The following is a 21,308-nucleotide window of genomic DNA, read 5'->3' as shown; positions in this document are numbered from 1 at the left end:
GAGGCCTGCGTACCACAAAAAAAAAATAATAATAAAATAAATAAAAGATAATAATTATTGTAATATAAAATTTTTATTTAATGCAGCATACTCAAAATATTATCATTTCATTGTCTACTCAATATAAAAATTACTAATGAGGGATTTTACACTCTTTTGTTTGTACTAAGCCTTAAATTTGGACTAGCCACATTTCCAGTGTTAATAGCCACATGTGGCTAGAGGTTACCATTTTGGACATTGCACCTTTGGAGCAAGCTAAGACTGTTCCTTTAAAGACCAAAACATCTCCTGCATTAATTGCGGACGTGTGTGTGGATCATTAGAGTAGCAGGTGGTCTGGCTAGTCTCTCTGCCCCCAGGGATTGTGTGAAGAGGTAGCCTGCTTCTAGCCAAAGCAAATCACACAACCCATCTAAGGCCCTGGTGATAGTGCATTCATAGAGTTTCACACCCCAGCACACAAACAGGCTCTGGGTAAATAGGCTTTTAAAACTATCTTCAGGTGTGTAACCACCCCTGCCCAAAACCAGATTCATGGAGACAACACTTCTGCATCCCAATACTCCCTTTTAAATAAGCACTCAGATCTCTCACGTTCTCTAGCTCCCTGCCAAAGACACAGTTCTGAATAATTTATTCATCTTTTACAGGTTTCCTGAGCACCTACTGTATGCTGGGCACCATGCTAGATGAATAAGGTATGGCTCCTGGTCTCAAAACTGTCAATGAGGGACACAAGTAATATTAGGACCAGCCTCTTTTTCCTGATCTTTTTTGGAATTCCAATAGGAATTATCATGAATAGGTCCCAGAATGGGAACTTTCCTGACTGCCTGGCCTGGGAGCTGGCCTCTGCTCTTGGCTTGGGTTTCATTTGTTCATTTGCTATACATTCTCTCCCCTCAGGAGCACCTAAATTAGCTGCCTTGAACTACCTCCATTGCTTAGTTCAAGGTCACAGTATGTGTCAGTTCCCCAGGGCCATCCAGGTAACCTGGAGAAGGGATGCTTATCTAACTGTGTCTCTGACCCAGGCTGGTCTGGACCCTTGGAAGATGCAACTGCCATGTGGAAGCTGAGATGGGGAAGCCTGTGAGAGGAGCAAGTTTGGAGGTGAAGGTCAGTAGTTCAGTTTCGAAGATGACAAGTGGAGGCGTTGAGATGCCTACGGAATATATGAGTCTGAAGTTCAGGGATGAGAACCTGGCTAGAAATAGAAATTTATGAGACATCAGCATATAGATGATATTTAAGCCCAGGAACTTAGATAAGATGACTGAGGGAGAGAGAAGACAGAAAAGATTAGAGGTCCAAGGACTGAGCCTTGGGGCATGCGAACATTTGGGGGCTGGAGGAATGATGAGACCAGCAAAGGATTGTGAGGAAGTGTAGTTCACAAAGTAAGAAGGAAGTCAGAAGAGTGAAGTGACAAAGACCCAAGTGAAGAAGACGTGCCACAGAGGAGAGAGGGATACACTGAGCAAAGGGGATACACTTTAGTTCTGTGGCAAATAAAATGAGGACTGAGGATCGCTCAACGGTTTTAGCAACATGGAAATCATCAGCAAACCTGATGAGAGCAATACCTTTGGATTGTTGGAGGCAAAAGCCATATTATAGTGGATTCAAGGCAGAATGGAGGATAGCTACTGAATACAGCAAGTATAGACAACCTCTCAGAGATTTTGCCATGGATGGAAGCAAGAAGATGAGGCAATGGCTAGAGACGGACAAGAGTTTTGTGTTTTAGTAAGAATGTAAGAAATTACAGCTTGTTTACATGATGATGGGAATGACCCAGTAAGGAGGGGGAATTTTAATAATGCAGGAGAGAGAAGGCTAATTTCAGGAACTATGTCCTTGAATAGAAGAGAGACGATGGGATCTAGTGTAAAAGTTGAGATTTGGGACCAAAAGGAACACAGATTGCTCATCCATAGCAAAAGGAGGAAAAGCAGAACTTTCTGGTGTCAAAAATCAAGAAACAGCAAAATTAAAAGCACCAAATAAATAAAATAGTACTAAGAGTTTATTGTGCACGTAAGAACAGGGAGTTTCGCAACTCCCATTGTGAACTGGGAGTTTTCAAGTTCAAAAACTGATACGAGGGACTTCCCTTGTGGCGCAGTGGTTGAGAATCTGCCTGCCAATGCAGGGGACACAGGCTCGAGCCCTGGTCCGGGAAGATCCCACATGCCGCGGAGCAACGAAGCCCGTGCACCACAACTACTGAGCCTGCGCTCTAGAGCCTGCAAGCAACAACTACTGAGTCCACGTGCCACAACTACTGAAGCTCGCGTGCCTAGAGCCCATGCTCCGCAACAAGAGAAGCCACGGCAATGAGAAACCCGTGCACCCCAATGGAGAGTAGCCCCCTGCTCACTGCAACTAGAGAAAGCCCACGTGCAGCAACAAAGACCCAACACAGCCAGAAGTAAATAAATAAAATAAATAAATTTAAAATAAAAAAATAAATAAAAATATATGATGAGATGTCTTTAAAAAAACTGATATGAAACTCAGTGGCACGATGTTAGAGGGTGAGGAAGTGGTTTCAGCTTTGCAATAATTGGTTATTACAACGGAGGTTTCAAGATGACAGGGGACTGGTTAAAAGTGATTACCTTATATCACTTTAGGAAGATGACTAAGGTTTCTCTTATGATCATCAGAGACATTTACAAAAAATAATCTAAGTTATGTTCCACTTTTGTTCATTAAATAAGCTTGATTTAGTTTTGCTTAGGTGGCTTAAATGGTTTTGCATGCTAGGGAATTTTCAAGTCTGGTCTCCATTTTGTATTTAAATTTAATAATTCCCCCCTTTTGGCCATTCTCTCAGCAGGCTGAAAGTATGACCAACTAGCAGGGCGTTACTCTCAGTTACCACTTCCAATATAGTCAGGACGAAGAAAAACATAATCACTGTTTCCACGAGCTGAGTTATCTGGACAGAGGGTCACGTCATCACTGTTACCATCATTGGTACGGTCATTGTTGAGTTCTTCCAGTTGTCTGATCCTGGTGTGTGAGTGGCTGCCTAAAGGTATTTAAAACCCTTGAAAGAATACAACGTACTAGACAGGTTAATATGACAACTATAAAGAGAATAATAGCCAGGGATTGAAAAGTTCCCTGGAACAGAGATTCCCAGGGGCCGGTATTTAACCAATTAAATAAACCAAATAGGTTACAATCAGATTCAGGCTTTATCTTTCTAAGTCAACCTACATTTTTTTGGGTAATGTGTAACTGGGTTTCTTTTTTTTTTCTGAGTTATTTAGAGAGGAACACATGATATACGAGTAGTCACTTGTCCTCATGACTACTTGGGACAGGAAAAACATGAGGGGATATTTTATTTTAGGAGGTGATCTTACAGGTGAGCTTCCACATAAATAAGGCCACTATATGGTGTGATCAATCAGGTAATTTAATAAAGGCATTTCTATGGAAATGAAAGAAAAACAAAGCTTAGTAGTTGGAACAAATTATAAACTCGGTTTCTGAGTTTGGAGAGCAGCCAGTTGAGAACATTCCTAGATTTGAGCTCGAAGCATCTTTAGATGGTGGAATGAGGAAAGCAGTTTCAATCTGATGGATTTTCCTTCTTTGCAGTTTGACTGTCTTTGATGTGTGTGCTGGTGAACTCTCTTGAGTGGCCCACACAGCAGCAGGCATGAAGCTTGTCCATATACGATCCATTGTGGTGGTTTCTCTGAGGTTTACAGGTAGATGACAAAACCTCAAAGACAATGGACAGGACTAGAATCTGATAACAGGTACACTATAGTTTTTCTATTAAAACATAAATTTTTTCTATAGTCATCCCGTTTTTATCAAAGATAATTACAGTGAAACTAATTTGTCTGTAAAATAAGTCTAGATCTATTAAATGTGGCTTGATTATTTACATAAATTTAGCAATCATAATGATTCTACTCATATTCTCAAATATGACATTCCGCTCAAAGCTTTGGTACTATCCAAGGGGCTTTATTGGCATAAAGTCAACCTCAGTCCCCTAAAATTGTCTGGTAATAGGGAATCTCAGATTAGATCTTAAAAAGTCTCTCCAGACTAAGAAGCCAAGTTAAGGATTTGTCTAATTGTGTCTTGTTACAAAGAGAACAGATTCTTATTGAACTTATATAAATACATATATTGCTCTCTTATAAGAAGAGAGAGCAAATCTTTTGAAATCTTCTGGAAAACCCAAGCTAGTTTGAAGTCAAAAAGAATTCAGAATTTGATTTGGGGAAGTTCGTCAAAAGTGTCAAAAGATTTAAAACACTTGTTCAAATACGATCACAGATAACTGAACTGATACTCAGTTATACATTCAACCAAAGCGACAAAAGATCTCAAAGGCAAATACAGAAAGTTACATAGTCGTAAAAAACAAACAAACAAAAACACCTAGATTGTGTAAACTTGAAAAACATTTGGGTTAGCTTCTACATTTCTAAGAGTTTTAGGAATACTTAATTTATATAAGCACTTATTTGTATTCAAGCCAATTTAGTAGTGCTCTTTTAAAAACATCACATATATGTAATATACATACATAAATATATATACACAAACATATAAACAGACACAGAGACCTTATAACTTTCATTTAAAGTTTTTTGCCATGTCTCAAGTACAATAATACGAAACTCAGAAGAATCGCTGGATCCAAATCGTGTTTCTGGCAGAAGGACTAAGTTAAGATTAGCTGCTCAGATGCCAAAGATTTTTACTACAGATTTTTTACTTGCATGCTGTAAGGATTTTTTTTTTTTAATTAGAGAAGCTGTTTTTGGAGTCATTTTGTCTTTTAGAAGCTTCTGCAAACCGATCCAAGAATGCATTTTCCAAAAAGCCACAGGACCCTGTCCGTATTCAGTGTACAAACAGGAAGCAGGAGTTTTTAAGGGAGAAAGAGTTTGGATCCGGAGGAACCCATCTTTGTCTTTAGATTCCCTAAGATGTTTTAACTATGAGAGACCCTATTTTTCAACAGCCACTCCAAAACACAGGGAATCAGTGTTTCTTGCCTTTTGAACAGAACAGGATGACTTACCAAGAAGCTACAGCCAACAAAACATAAGTATGCACAATAAAGTCGGGGCACTCAAAACGCAAAGGGAGCAGAGCTCGGATCCAAGAGAGACCTGCCCCCAACTCCAGGTCGGTGAGAAAGCAGTGACCTCAGGGGCTCCGTGGGAACCAGCACCTGGTGGCCCAACGGCCTTGGAGTCATTGGCGACCTTTTTTGACCCCTACTTCTGATGTCAGAAATTGTCAAAAATCCAGAAGTAGCAAAATTAAAAACGCCAGTTCAAGAAAACCGTATGAGTAAGAGTTTATTATGCATATAAGAACAGTTCGTGAACTAGGAGCTGTCAAATTCAAAACTGGCATGAAACTCAGGGCGTGATGTTACAGGGTGGCTTATAAAGTGAAAATGAGAGAGTTGCTTAACCTTTACAATATTTGGTTATTACAGTGGGGGTTTCCAGACAGCAGGGGATTGGTTAAAAGTGATTGTCTCATACCATTTTAGGAAAATGGCAAGTTTCTTTACAGCACGACTTACAAAGTAAAAATGAGGAAGTTGTTTAACCTTTACAATGATAGGCTATTACAACTGGGGTTGGGGACAGCAGGGAATTATTTAGAAGTGAGTACCTCATACCATTTTAAGAAAATGATCAGGTTTCTTTTATGATGATCAGAGGCATTTAAAGAAAGAACCTAAGTTAAGTTTTGCTTGTGTCCATAAGCTAGATTTAGTTTTGCTTCTGTGGCTGAAATGGTTTTGTTTGCTCAGGGAGTTTTCAAGTCTGGTCTCCATGTTGCATCTGATTTTCGCGCTGGGCACAGATGCATGTTGGTGGATGGATCTGATAGTGAGAATGCACGCAAGCTCTATTCTGATGGCTTCCACCTTCTCAGTGAAATAGCGAGCCAAGATCATGAACTGTAGTGTACATGGGGAAGGTTTGAGGAGAGAGAAAGTAGAAATTCATCAAATGTGAAAGTGTAAGTGGACCCAAGAGATGTAGTAGAACTGCCCACTGGAAGTTAGTGGGCGTGAGTTCAAGGCCAGGGGCTGTGTGTATCTCTCCCGTCCTGTTCAGCAGCATGAGTGCAATTACAGGGCAAGGGGACCATTGGATTTAACCAGGGTTGGAATTCTGAGAGAGAAGCTAGCAAGGGGAGCACATACGTAAGGGTGTAAATATAATTATGGGGCCACAGAACTGAAGGTGGGTAAGGAGGGAGTGCGGCCATGATGGGAGGAGATGAGGGCCAGAGAGAGGATGGGAGAGGCTCAGTCAACTGCAGAGTCTGAGTCAGGGTTACTTCTTAGATTTGGGGAACAGACGGAGTGAAATGAGTAGATGAGATGTGAGGTCACAGAGTAAGATGACTGGAGACGAGGGACTGGTGACTGGTAATGACAGTCAAGGGTATGACTTGGGAGGATGGTAGGGTGGGGTGAGATGGATTGGAAGTGGAGAGGTCAAGGAGCAGGTGGGCTAAGGTAGAAAGGATCCTCTACCAAGAATTATGGCAGGAAGATCGGCTAGGGTGATGGCCAGCAGGAGGTAAGGGCTTCAAGAACAAGGGGATGTGTGCAGGGTTGGTGAATGTCAGCAACGTGGAGGGGAAGCGGGTGGTAGAGGAAGACGGCGCAAGATCAATGCCAGGATTTTAGGGGGCAACAAGCCTAACAGCCAAGTGCACAGGCCAGAGCCAGCCTGCCGGGGTGTGCATCCCAGCCCGGACGGTGATTCTCTGTGTGACTTGCCGTAAGTCTTGTGACCTCTCTGAGCTTCAGTCTCCTGGTCTGTAAATTGAGGATAGTAACCAAGCTGAAACACAATGGGGTTGTGAGGACTGAACAGACCCCAGTCCATGGCGAGTGCCACCCAGGTGTTTGTCATTGTCACTATGAGGGAGGCTGTGGATATGGACGCCAAAGCACAGAGCAGCATTTATGAAGCAGTACAAGGTCATTCAGCTCGTAAGTTGTTCCAGGACCGCAAACCCAGTCTGTCCAGCTCTGAAGCACTGGAGACACTACTCAGATGATAATGAAAGACAGTTACAGTCAGCACAGGTGACAGACGTGACGCTCCCCTGGCCCCACCAACTGTGAGCTGAGAGTCCTTTGCCCCTTCTCCCCTCTCTGTGATCAGACACCCTCTCCACGCAGCAGACCTTCCCCTCAAGGCCCTGGTGCTCTCGGGAAAGCACCTGACGTTTATCCCTGCTGAGATGGGAAGGACTTGAAATAGGATGCCTCGTTCCCTCAGACCTTGGCTTTGACACAAAAGGAATCAAGTACCAATGATGGATTTCCCTGATGAGAAGGGGGTCCACTGGGGATGCTGCCGGGCCTTCTATAATCCCCTTAAATCCCCATCCTGCCTTTCCTCACGGCTTCCTCTCATGGCCAACACTGGCCTTGCTGAGCAGCCTCGGTGGACAGATGTGAAGCCCCTGATCCCAGGGTGGGTGGCAGCAGTGGGCAGTAGCCCCGGAAGGTCAAGAAATGGGGGTCAGCCATTGGAACAGAGATCCAGTGGCCTTACAGGAAGTCACATGGACCCAGAGACGTGAAGCCACTAGCCGGAGGTCACACAGCTGCTTGCTGGTAGGCAAGGGCTGTGACCAGGTCATCTATTGCCCAGCCCTGAGGTCTTTCCACAGCCCCACACTCAGGGACAGACTCGGGAACTGACAGCCAGACAAGGACTAGGGGTGTCATTAACCACATTTAAAACACCTTTTTTAATGAAAAGTCGTGGCGGTGAGCCTTCCCCCTCACTTTGCTACACTGAGAGTTTTGTCATTGCACCATATGCCACAAGGACCAAGTATAGATTTTTGTGACAAAATTAGCAAGGCTACTAAAGACTGTTAAAGGAAATCATCAAAAAGCCAGAGTTAGAGGCAGGGCAGCTAAATTGTCCTCCTGTGCTCTGCAGCACGTCCAGACCACCCATCCAGGCCACCCATCCACCATCACTTTCCCACGCCATGCTCCCAGGTGGATGTGGCCTGGGACAGAAGAGCAGACAGAAGAGCATGGTGGAGAAGGTGGGGGGAGAGGGGGAGGGATGACAACAAGCACGTGTCGTATCCTGCTAACTATGTGCCAGGCGCACTCTGCTCTCCACAGCCCTTTGAAGCAGCTATTGTTATTATCCCCATTTCACAGATATGGAAACTGAGGCACAGACAAGTAACAAGATTGAAAATAAACCAGATCCTGGCCTAGGAAGGTCGAAGAAGCTTTGTCCATCACTTTCACATTTTTCCCTCCTAGCTGGTGCTGACTTCAGCGCATAAACATGCTCAAGTGCTCCATTTTAATAGAAAGAGTTCCTTCACCTTGTCCACAGCATGCTACTGCTTCAAGAATTTTCTCCTTCTGCCACCAACTTGCTTGAAAGAGAAACAAATCCTCCCCATTCCTGCTTTCTTGGCTCCTGATACCGTGTCACTTCACGCAGGCTTCCATCCCCCCATCACACCCTTACGATGACTCCAGTTGAACTCCTAAGGGTTGGAACCAGCGCTCCCTCCTCCCCAGTCTCCCTCGCTCTCTCCGTCTCTCTCCTGAGACATCACTGACCACCCCTGACCTTGGCACACCCTCCTCCATCATCGGTCACACCTACATCCCCTTCTACCTCTCGGAAACTTAGCCTCAGTCGCCTTCACTAGCTCCTCTTCCTATGCCCACCTCCTAACTAGCTCTTCCCCAAAATCCCAAGAAGGTTTTTGGGCACAAACGTTTGGGCAGTGGTTCTCAGCCCTGGTGAGACATTAGAATCATCCACCCCAATGCCAAAGGCTCTGAATTCATTGGTCTGGGATGTGCCCATCATATATATATATATATATATATATATATATATTTTTAAAGTCCTCCACACAATTCTAATGTGTAGCTGGGGTGGCAACTCACTGATATAAGACACTCTCCACATCTTGGAGGAGGGGGTACTGGGGACACACTCAGGTAAGAGGAAAGGGCAGAGGAAGTCCCAAGAGGAAGGCAGAAGAGGCTGGGGAAACTTTACCCCCACTCGAAGTGGGTGCCTGATATCTGTCCTGCTTCTGGTTCCTTAAGCCACTTTTAAATCTTTCCACTTCTAACCCTTCCCTAGTAAATCCTAGGGAAGCACCAAGCTCAAAGCAGGCTGCTAGGAAGGAAAAAGGGAGTAGAATAGCCCAATTTCTCCTTGTTAAGACAGCACCATAAGAATTGTTTTATTGCTTTATTTGGAGCTTGATTTTTTTATATAAGATCAGGCAAAAATGGTCATTAGTATTCCACACAACCACAGAGGTGACCCTTGGTATTCAAGGAAAAATAACATAAAGCAACAGACCGTTCACATTAGAATCATGTTCAATGCTACTTTTTTTCCTAACAGTCTTTTCATGATTCAAATCATTAAATGGGTAATTCCATTCCATGAGGAATCAGTGAGGCTTCATTCCAGGAGCACGGACTGGCCATCAGACCGACCTGAGTTTTGGTCCCAGCTTGACCGCTTTCCAGCTGAGCCACCTTGGACATGTAACTTATATAAAGGTCTCTCAGTTTACTTGTCCGTAAAACGGGGATCATGACACCCACCTCCACCACACCACAGAGCGGTCGTGAAGAATAAATGAGTCAACAATAAATGTTAGTCCTCTTAGTTGAATTTTGAACCTTGAATGTGACTTTTGACCTCGAACCCTGACTACACACTAAACATTCTGTGATAGCAGTTTGACACCATCAGTTTCTACCACTAGCACTTAGGGTGTCCTGTGGCATCAGCCTCATTTGTAGGCAGTCTACGGGGCCACCTGGCAGAAGACCCATCTGCCAAAACATCTTCTCCCAGCAGTTTGCCACAGTGCCGGGAAGCCCGTCGTTACTCACGTGGCGGGACTAGAAAGCAGCGTTGTAAGGTGGGAGGGGACCCACACTGGGGTCTAAAGAATTAAACTGACCCCAGTTCTACAAATTTCTAGCTGCGTGACCTCAGGCAAACAACTTCACCTTTCTGAGCCGAAGGGTGAGGATGATAATCCTTGCTCTGCCCACTTGCATATTATGGCGGCTCAGATGAAACTGCGTATGGCGGTAGCTCTGTCAGTGTCATGAAGAACCATGGAGAACGTGGGGACGTTAACCTGACCTCTCCATTTCGATTTTTCAAAGGCACCTCAAACCCAACAGGATTAATACCAAATGCATGCCCATCCTGAATCCACTCCTTCTCCGTGGATCTCTGCATCTTCCAATGGCACCGCCATCCATCCGTCCACATGGTTGCTCAGGCCAGAAACCCAGAATTCATTAACTCTTTCCTCTCGCTCACCTTTCTCATCCAGCTTATCACCAAATACAGCCAATTTTCCCTTAAAAATATCTATGTGTATGGACTCCATCCACTCCTCTCCACCACCACCCTAGTCCCAGCCAATACCACTGAGATCTCATGATACCCCCTCTCTCTGTCTCTCTGTCTCTCTCTCTTTCACACACACACACACACACACATACGCACATGCACATGCACACGCACACGCACGCACACACACACACATTAAAGCTGTTAACAAGGGCTCCAAATGCTTTTGAGATAAAGACCAAAGAAATCCTTACCGCAGCCTGGGCCCTGGTCTGAATCTCCAACTCTGTTTCTTACCATTTTTCCACCTTCAGCACTGGTCAGCCAGGTGGGGCTTCTTCCCATTCCTAGAAACCACCGTGCCTCACGGCCTTCCCACATGCCTTCCTTTTTTTTCCTGGACACACTCCACTCCCTTCCCCTGATTAATTCCTGCTCTTCCTGCAGATTTTTGCTCCCAGCACCGAGTCACCACTTCCTCAGGGAGCTGTTTCCTGACCTCCCTGACCAAGTCAGTCCCCCCTGTTATCCTTCCTGTGACCACCACCATCTCTCCTCTATAGCACCCAGCATACTGGAAGTTTTATATTTTCTTGTAAAAGAGGATGTTCTGATTTCTTGCTGACCATTGTGCTCACAACATGAAGCACAGTGCCTGGCACTTAGCAGGAACTTTATAAATATTTGTTGCATGAGTGAACATGGTTCACAAAGGCGAATTTGTAGTCAACTCTTAAAAGCAACAACAAACCCTCAGGTTCATTTTTACTTTTTGTTAAATAACTTTTTTTTTTTTTTTTTTTTGCAGTACACGAGCCTCTCACTGTTGTGGCCTCTCCCGTTGCGGAGCACAGACTCCGGACGCGCAGGCTCAGCGGCCATGGCTCACAGGCCTAGTCGCTCCGTGGCATGTGGGATCTTCCCGGACTGGGGCATGAACCCGCATCCCCCGCATCGGCAGGCGGACTCTCAACCACTGCGCCACCAGGGAAGCCGTGTTAAATAATTTTTGAACCTCTTCTGGGCCAAGACTAGTTTGGTGCCTGATGGAATATCTTTATGCTACAATGTCTGAAATGCTCTCCCATTCCTCTGAGCACACTCAGGCAAGCATGTCTGGTACAGAGAGAGGGTATCAGATGATCTGCCTTCCCCAGCACCCGATCCTGTTTCCCTGGATCTTCCCGGTGGCTGCTGATAAATCTGCTGACAGCTCTTCCCTCTGGCTTAGGAGCCAGACTTGCCCTACGGAGGGACTCATTTCAGAAAGCTCTCCTGAAAATTATCTGGCTGACCTCTGCTCTTCCTATTTGTAAAATCCATAACCAGTAACAGAGCCAGGAACAAGGTTCTGCCCACCGAGGCCTGGGTGGTGGGTGGGGAGCCTGCCCCATCAGCTGGGAGATGATCCTTTCATCTCCTGTGAGTGGACCCCTGGGAGCCCTGAAGGGAGCCCAGGTACTTCTCCCTGCATCCTACCCCAGGGGGCAGTGCTCAGATATGGCAATGTTTGAGAGAGATATTTTTCCAGAAGAAAATGAGCTTCTGACCCAATGAGATTTAAGCGGACAAAAGATGGAATGTGCTATTTTTTTTCTCCTAAGGTCCTCCATGTCACATCCAGCAAAAATAGGTTACTCGTACTGTGGTACCTATTGTCGAAACGCTTATTTGTACAAAAGGAAATGTGGGGGTCGGGGCAGAGGCTAACTGGCAAGAAGGGGGTTGGAAAGGGAAGGAGAAATGAAGGAAGAAAGCAGAAAGAAGGGAAGAGTAGAGAGAAGATACAAAGAGAAAGAGAAAGAGAAATGATGGAGGGAAGGAAGCTCATTCAGGGGAATTTTTTTTATTAAATTCCAACCCAAGGAAGCTGTGTACACAGGCTCCCCGTTTTCTCCTCCTGAAGCCCGAAGGCAAACCAAGATGCTGTGTCAATTATAGAAAAAATCAATGAAGATACTGTTCAGGAGTCCTTTTCACCATTCAGCACGGATGGTATCCTTCACTTTCTAGCACTGATTCATTTACTTTCAGCCTCTCTGGGGGCTGCTGACATATTGCTGTCTCAGAAGAATTGGAAGCAAAATCACCTTTGTTTCTTCCTGCAACTCATTCCTCTGTACGCTTTGTTAGAGGAGTTATGTGACCTCGCTAGGCCTGTAGGGCTGAAGGGCGAGACCTCAACGGATGAAGCTGAGGACTTGGGTGCCTCCTTCCACCAACCTGGCATCCCCTCTGAGGTGTCCAGGGCCCCACAAGGCCTCTAGCCTCTAGGCTGAGAACCTCTCATAGTTTCACAGCCCGTTCCCTTCACTGTATCTGTCTGGATGCTAATAAATTAAAACCTACCCCAGTGCTAGGACCCTCCCAGCTCAATAGCATTAAGGAAGGAGCCTTCTTAGAGAAATAAAGCCATATTCCAAAGCAATGGCATTGATGAAGGAGGTGTAGGCATTACAACGTGTGAAGAACATCCCAGACGCAGGCCTTGTAGGTAAGGTATGGCGGCCACCAGTGTGGCTGAAACCCACCATTACAGAGTCATTCATTTGAATTAAGTAATACTCTTCTCCTTTGGGTCTCTTTAGATTTCAAACATTTCTAGGGAGGTCAAACCTTCTGTCCCTGTACCGGTTTCCTCTTGCTGCTGTAACAAATTACCAAAAACATATGGCTTAAAACCACACAAACTTATTCTCACAGTTCTAGAGGTCAGAAGTCTAAAGTGGGTCAGCAGGGCTGCCTTCTTTCTGAGGGCTCTAGGAAAGGATTTGTTCCTTGCTATTTTTAGCTTCTAGAGCTGCCTGCATTCCTTGACTCATGGCCATCTTCCTCCATTTTGAAAACTGCATCGTAGCATCTTCCAATCTCTGTCTCTGTCTCTTTCTGTCTCTCTGTCTCTGCCTCTGTCTCTGTCTCTCTGCTTCCATCATCACATCGCCTTTTCTGACTCTGCTTCCTTTGTCTCCTTCTCTGCCTTTGACCATCTAACTTCCCTCTTATGAGGACTCCTGTCATTTCATTGGGCCCACCCCATAATCCAGGATAATCTTCCCATCTCAAAATCCTTAAATGAATTATATCTGCAAAGTTATTTCTGCCATATAAAGTAACAGATTCAAAGGGTCTGAAGATTAAGATATGGACATTTGGGGAGAGGCATTATTCTATCTACCACATTCCCCAATATTTCATATGAGTGAATGATGCAATCATATTTCTCCCCAGCTAGGTGACAGGGGAGATCAGCGGAGACACTCAAGAGCTGGGTAAGAGAAGAACATTAGGTACTAACAGGGGGTAGAGAGTGAGGAAATGAGAGGTGGAAGTGACACAGTGTTGACTTCAATAGCTTTTTTCCTGATTTTACATGACTAATATTCAAGGAAAAAAGTACTCAATAGAATGGACCCCATTCTCCCCAGATGATGCAAGAAAATAGATTTATCAAATTCTGGTATTTTTCTATGATGAAGTATTATTCTGACTAAAATAAATAGATAGATAAATAAATAAGAATGAGCTACTGGTACATACAACATGATTGAATCTCAAAAATATTTTGAGTGAAAGAAGCCACACACAAAAACTGTATTCTGCATGATTCCATTTATAAAAAGTTCAAGAACAGGAAAACTAATACATGGTGGAAAAAATCAGAACAAGCGTCTATGAGAGGTGGGAATTTCTTGATGGAGGCATAAGGGAATGTTCTTGGTGATGGAAATGTTCCAAGCCCTGATGGGGGTTGTGGTTATACAGGTGCATACATTTATCAAATTGTACACTTAATGTCTATGCATTTCTCTGTATATAAATTTTACCTCAATTAAACAATTTTTTAAATAGTTAGGAAACTTAGAGAATAAATTGAAAGACTCAAGTATACATGTGCTCAAACTTCTAGAAGAAGGGAACTGAGGAACCGATGGCAAGGCAATATCCAAAGAAGACATGGCTAGGAATTGGTGAGAGATGATGAATCCTCAAATTGAGAGTATATATCAACTGCCAAGCAGAATAAACAAAGAGAAATCTCCACTTAGACACAGCATAGTGAAACTATAGGATATTAAAGACAAAATCGTAAAAGCTGTAAGAGAGAGATGAAGGTAGAAAGAGAGAGAGAGAGATTACCTACAAAAATACACTCACTAAACTGACCTCAATCTTTTCAACAGCAGCAATGGATGCCATAAGACAGCAGGACAATATCTCTCAAAGTGCTGAAGGAAAATGTAACAAAAAAGATGCACTCTGCTAAGTGACCATGAAAGAGTAAGGGCAAGATAAACACATACTAAGTGTACAAAAAATGAATAATACGTTTTTACCACCCACGCTCCTTCTCTGCATAAATCACTTAACAGGTGTTTTTCAGCAAAAAGAAAAATCAAACTAGAGGTAAGATGTGGGCTACCCAATGAACTCAGAAATTATAGAACACATTGGCAACTTTCATTAAGGAGTAACTATAGTCAAAGAGACATTTCCCTTTTATTTTAAAAGGTAAAATAATTTGAAAGTAATATAATTCGTGTTCATTGCAGAAAACTTGAAAAGTACAGAAAATTCTAAAGAAAGTAGAAACCACCCCACAGTCCAGCATCCAGAGGATCACATCACTGTTTCCACTGACCCTGTATTTGTCACTGACGCCCTAAGCCGGTCCATATTCTTCCCCAAGAATATTTTAAATGACATAAATTATTACATTGCAAGGTTGTTACATAATGGATAAAACCAATCTGCCTTTTGACTTGTCTCTATTTTACTTTTTCCATAACATTGCTATAAAGATCCGTGTGCATATATTTTTCTATGAGTCACTTTTCGTTATGATAAATCTCTAGCAAAGACTCTTCTAGGAAATTCTGACCACTGCCTTGTTGGAGCAGATGGACCCTTTAATTACTCTCAAATGAAAGGCCTTGGAGAAGTGCAAACAGCCCTGGAATGACGATGCCAAGAATACACAATGGGAAAAGATAGTCTCTTCAACAAATGATGTTGGGATATCTGGATATCCACATGGAAAATAATGAAATTGGACCCTTATCTAATACCATACACAAAACTCAACTCAAAATAGATTAAAGACTTAAATGTAAGATGTGAAACTACAAAACTCCTATAAAAAAATATAGGGGACGATCTTCACGACATTAATCTTAACAATAAATTCATGGATATGACACAAAGGGCACAAGCAACAAAAGCAAAAATAGACAAGTGGGATTACATCTAACTGAAAAACTTTTGCACAGCAAAGGAAATAATCAAAAGAGTGGAAAGGCAACATGCAGAACGGGAGAAAATGTTTGCAAACCATATATCTGAGAAAGAGTTAATTTCTGGAATATATAAAGAACTCCTATAACTCAACAGCAAAAAAAACCTAATAACTTGATTTAAAAGTGGGCTAAGGGCCCGAACAGACATTTCTCCAAAAAAGGCACACAAATGGACAACAGGTATATGAAAAGATGTTCAATGTCACTAATCATCACAGAAATGTAAATAAAAACCACAGGAAGATATCACTCACATCTGTTAGGATGGCTATTATCAAAAAAAAAAAGACAAAAAGCGCTGTGGAGGATACAGAGAGATTAAAACCCTTGTGCAGTGCGGGTGGGAATGCAAAATTGTGTAGCCACTATGAAAAACTGCATGGAGGTTCCCCCCAAATTAAAAATAAAACTCCCATACAATCCAGCAATCCCACTTCTGGGTATGCATCCAAAAGAATTGAAATCAGGATCTCAAAGAGATATTAGCACTCCCATGTCCATAGCAGTGCTATTCACGATGTCAAGATATAGAAACAGCCTAACTGTCCATCAACAAATGAATAAAGAAACTGGGGCATGTATATTCAATGGAATACTGTTCAGCCTTTAAAAAGAAGGAAATCCTGTAATAAGTGACAACATGGATGAACTTTGAGGACATTATGCTAAGTGAAATAAGCCAGTTACAGAAGGACAGATACTATATGATTCCACGTATATGAGGTACCTAAAATAGTCAAACTCATTGAAACAAAGAAAGGAATGCTGGTTGCCAGAGGCTGGAGGGAGAGACAACCGGGGAGTTGCTAACCCATGAGCATAAAATTTCGGTCATGCCAGATTAATAAGTTCTAGAGATCTACCGTACAATATTGTGCCTAAAGATAGCAATACTGTGTTCGTACACTTAAAACTTTGTTAAGAGGATAGGTCTCATATTAAGTGTTCTTATCACAATACAATTTACATTGTTTTAATTGAAAAGAAAGATGTTATTGTGAATCTGCCTCTGCCACTAACCAGCCAACTGCTTCCCTGGGCTCCAGGAGGCTCCTACGTGACAATGGCGTTAGGCAGAGGATTTATCAGGTCCTCACTGCTCTGACCTTCAGTGATTCTACAGCCCAATGAGCAGCGCTGACTCTGTCTAGAAAGAACTCTTCCCTCCCCTAGAAAAGGCCCTGGCTCTGACACAGTGGAAACTTCTCCCTAGTTCCAGCTCCCTGGCCAAGTGACACCAAGAAGCAAGAGCTGCTTGCAGAGAGGTGAGACTGAAACCACACGCCTGGGTGGGATCGGGTTTCCCTGGCAAAGACTGACCCTCTGCTCTGCTCTGCTCACGGCCTGGGCTGCTGTGTGGGAGCCCAGGGCAGCTCCTCTCGAGTTCACATCCTGGGGCAGAAGACGGCCTGTCTCCGCCTCTGGCCCTTCACACCAAACAGACCCACGGGCAGATGTTCTGGTGCAGTGCTTCCCACAAGCAGATGCCAGGGAGGCAAATCCTCTGGGGTCTGGGAAGAGGCATAAAAAGATCTGCAGGAAAAATCTGTTTTCACCTTTAAAATGCATGTGCTTTTTGTATTTTATTCCATACTCTTTCCATATTTATTTTAGTGTAAAAATCTTTCCCTCATTCTTCAAGTAAAATTGGTACCCCAGGAAAATGCATTTCTCTTGTGCTTTAAGTACCCCCAGCACATACGACACCTCCCACGGAGGGTACACATAGCTCAGTCAGCGAAGCAGGGGGTCCCTCAGGACTCCTCCCCCCACCCTCTGTGCTGGCTCTCAGCGCCTGCTTCTAGTCCCCAGTTGTCACTCCTGCATTTATACTTGGTCGTCTCTCAGGCTCACAGCCTTGGCAGTTCCTTCAACCCAGACACACACACACCCTTAGTTCTAAAGGACGCCCTGTTGCTGTCCTTAGACCCACAGAACCCTACTTCCCAGCACCAGTGAGGAGGGGGCATTTCTGACACCACCTCCCAAAATTCAGTGCCCAGGGGACAATGTTGGATCAGGACACCCTGGCCAGACCCCTCCCCCCAACATTTGTATGTAGATAAATCTGGCCAAAGAGAACACCTAGGGCAGCTGGAGAGATGAAAAATGGGGTAGGGTGGGGCAGAGGGTTGAGCAGAGCAACAAAAGAACAACTTACGAACTGGGATGCTGCTGGGAGAGGTGTGGTAGCAAAACCGCGCGGCAGGCAGCCAGCAGCCCCGATACCTGTGCGGGTTGTCTCACCAGGGGCACCAAGGTGTTCAGTTCCGGTGGGGAAGGGCTGGCACCTCCCACTAATGTTGGTCCAGGCAGAAGCTGACCCACCTCTCCGGAGAGAAGCCAACCCAGCTATTTGGGCCCTTGGGAAAAATCAACTATTGGCATATTTTGCAAAAACATTTGCTCAAAGCACTGATGCCTTAGAATAATGTTTCCTTCCCCCTCTACTCCAGGAGGGACAGCCTGGAATTTTCCTGATGGTTTCAGCCAGGAATTTCCAAAAATCAGTGGTCTCCAAAGATTTTTGATCATTCATCTCTGTTAGTAAATATGTTAGATGCACTCTTAATATATGTGTATCTAAAAACGTATAAATTATATACAATGGTACCTATATATTTGTATATAAAGCGTATTCAAAAATAGGCATCTTTGAAGGATGAGTTGAAAATTAAATACAAATAAAAGATCTAATGTTTCTTTCTCCAGTCAATTCTCTGGTACAGTCCAGGTTGGAGGCCACAGCTACAAGCAACCTCGTTGTCTGTTACTCTTTTGTTCTTTAAATTTTGTTTGAGGTGCTGTGCTTCTGTTCAGCCATTAATCTCAGACGGGAATGTCTTTGTCACCTGGATGAATGTGTCTGAGAGTGGGAAGAAGAGATGAGAGGATTAACTATCGCCCTCAACTCGAAGGACCAGCTACATGTTCTACAACAATTCCAAGTGCCTAAGTGACCGCTCTGCACTGGCCCTGTGCTGGGTACGGTGGGCCAGCCCGAGCACAGAGTCTGCTCTCCGGAGCACTCCATCTCCACTGCCCTCCGCTACACAGAACTCAGATTTGGAGCAGCCAGGAAGCAAGAGAAGTGATGGACCACAGGGCGATGACAGAAGAGCGGAGGGGTCCTGGGGTCTGAGCCAGTCTCTGAAGGATGGGCAGGACACTGACATGTGGGATAGGGGGAAATAAGACTCCCAGCAGAGGGGCTAAATGTCTCCAAACATTTAATAAGATATGCCTTAAGGGGCGGCCCTAATGAATATCCTGTCCCAAAGTCTGCTGGAAGCAGGAAAGCACAGGAAGAACATGCCGCCACTTTGAATCAGGCCTGGACTCCAGTGCTGGCTTTTCCACCTTCTGGCTGTGTGACCCAGAGAAAGCCACTTCACCCCCTGAGCCACGGCTATCTCGTCTGTTAAATTCAGATACTATAGCTCTCAGGGTTGCTGCGAAATGCAAAGAAAATCACACGTATCAGTGTCCACTTCGGTGCACAGTGAATGTGAGGTCCCTGTAGAGAACAGTGCTGGGGGATGCCCACGGAAACAGGAGCCCCTCTGGACTGACCATTCATGAATGTGTGCCACACCTTCCTGACCAATTTGTATTTTCATTCTGGCCCATCTTAAGGCCCAGTGAGTGACCATCTGTGTTGCAGTTAAGAACACAGAGTCAGAAAGCAGACTCCCTCAGTCCAAACCCTGCTCTCCCATGCGCTGGCTGCACGCCTGTGAACAAGCCCCAACTATCTCAGCCTGCTTCCTTATTAAATGGGGATGGATGCATTCATCCAACAAGTATTCATTTTGCACCTGCTATGCACCAGACACTATTCTGGCACATACAACAATGCTGAGGATACAGCAATGGACAAAACAGATAAAGATCCCAGGTCAGAATATGTATAAGATGAACCTGGATCATCTTGTCACCCCAGAAAACAAGGCAGCCATCCAAAGTCCTGTCAAAAGATCTTGGGACCCAAACTGAAGGGGCTTCCGCTAGCTGAGGAACAGCATCAATAAGACTAACGCTGGCAATGGATTGAAACGCATCACATTTGTAAAACTCCATCAGTTCATACTCATGGGTATTTCTAAATGGCCACATTATGATGATGCTAGATGTATTATTCTGAAAACTGAAAAAAATCAAGCATTTAATTCAACTTTCCTAAATGAGCTGTATCTCAAGGTAACTCAAGAGTTGATGCGGGGGACTTCCCTGGTGGCGCAGTGGTTGACAGTCTGCCTGCTGATGCAGGGGACACGGGTTCGTGCCCCGGTCCGGGAGGATCCCACGTGCTGCGGAGCGGCTGGGCCCGTGAGCTATGGCCGCTGAGCCTGCGCGTCCGGAGCCTGTGCTCCGCAACGGGAGAGGCCACAACAGTGAGAGGCCCACGTACCGCAAAAAAAAAAAAAAAAAAACAGTTGATGCAGGGATGTTTCACTCTACAGGAATGTTCTGGAAAGTAAAGAAAAGAAATGATAAAATATCACCATCTTACAACGCCCACTGAGTCCATAAATCTGGGCATGATCATCAATGGCCGCTCACACCCCACAAAAGAGATAACCGGACACCACGTGACTCCTGACACAGAGCACCAATGAAGTACTGCTGGCAAACAGCCGAAGACCAAACCTGAATCTGAAGAAGCCTCTGGGTCTAACTCCCAGCTTGCAAGAAATACAGGGGACAGAGGAACATGTTAAATGACATGATGGGAATATAACCAGCAAGATCCAAGACAAACCACCCAGTTTCTTCAACAAAAATTACCAAGGGAGAGGGGTGAGAAAGAGGGAGGGGGAACCTATGAACTTAAAAGAAATAATCACATGCAATCTATGGATCTTACATGTTCTGATACAAACAAACACACTATAAAAAGTCACTTATGTGTTTAATGGGTACAGAGTTTCAGATGGGAATGATGACAAAGTTCTGGAGATGGATGAGGGTGATGGTTGCACAATGTAAATGTACTTAATACCACCAGGCTGCACACTTCAAAATTATTAAAATGTAATGTATATTTTTACCACAATTTAAAAAATCATTTGAGACTATTAGAGAAATTTGAACACTGACTGGATATTCAACAGTATTAAGGAATTGCTATAGTTGTATTTTATGTGTTCTTATATCTTAGAGATACATATGGAAGTATTTATAGATTAAATGGTATGATGGCTATAATTTGCCTCAAATTAATCCAGTGGGGTTGGAGGGATGGTGTAAATGATACAAGATTCAGCAGGAGTTGGTGATTATCGTAGCTGGATGATGGATATAAGGGATTTATTGTATAATTGAAATGTTTCATAATACAAAGTTCTAAAAAATTATCCCTTCCCTCCCAGAGTTTACATGTGACTGTGGGAAAATAAACAAATAAGTAAAATATGTAGATGGTGATGAGTGTTACGGAGGAGAAATAAGCCAGGAATATAGGAGGAGGTGCAGGCTGGAAACGTAAATTTGAACATTGTCAGCACATGTAGGTATTTAAGGTCATGAGACCGGTTTAGTCCATCCAGGGAATGAGTGTAGATACAAGTTAGTAGTCTGAGTTCTGAGTTCT

The 21,308-nt window shown here is 44.0% G+C and overlaps 1 protein-coding gene across 1 annotated transcript in view; it reads left to right on the top strand.

Annotated features, from left to right (window-relative positions):
* Window positions 1-6,912: 6,912 nt before the first annotated feature.
* The window catches only part of ST8SIA3 (ST8 alpha-N-acetyl-neuraminide alpha-2,8-sialyltransferase 3), a 38,367-nt gene continuing 23,971 nt past the window's right edge, over window positions 6,913-21,308 (top strand). The window contains 1 exon segment of the mRNA XM_029217679.1: window positions 6,913-7,021. Within this exon segment, the coding sequence (XP_029073512.1) occupies window positions 6,913-7,021 (109 nt within the window).

The sequence above is a fragment of the Monodon monoceros genome, unplaced genomic scaffold, assembly GCF_005190385.1.
Source record: "Monodon monoceros isolate NGI ecotype Baffin Bay Population unplaced genomic scaffold, NGI_Narwhal_1 Super_Scaffold_1, whole genome shotgun sequence".
In the NCBI taxonomy this organism is placed as follows: domain Eukaryota; kingdom Metazoa; phylum Chordata; class Mammalia; order Artiodactyla; family Monodontidae; genus Monodon; species Monodon monoceros.
The sequence above is the reverse complement of the archived record's forward strand: the minus strand, read 5'-3'. Positions and strand labels throughout refer to the sequence as shown.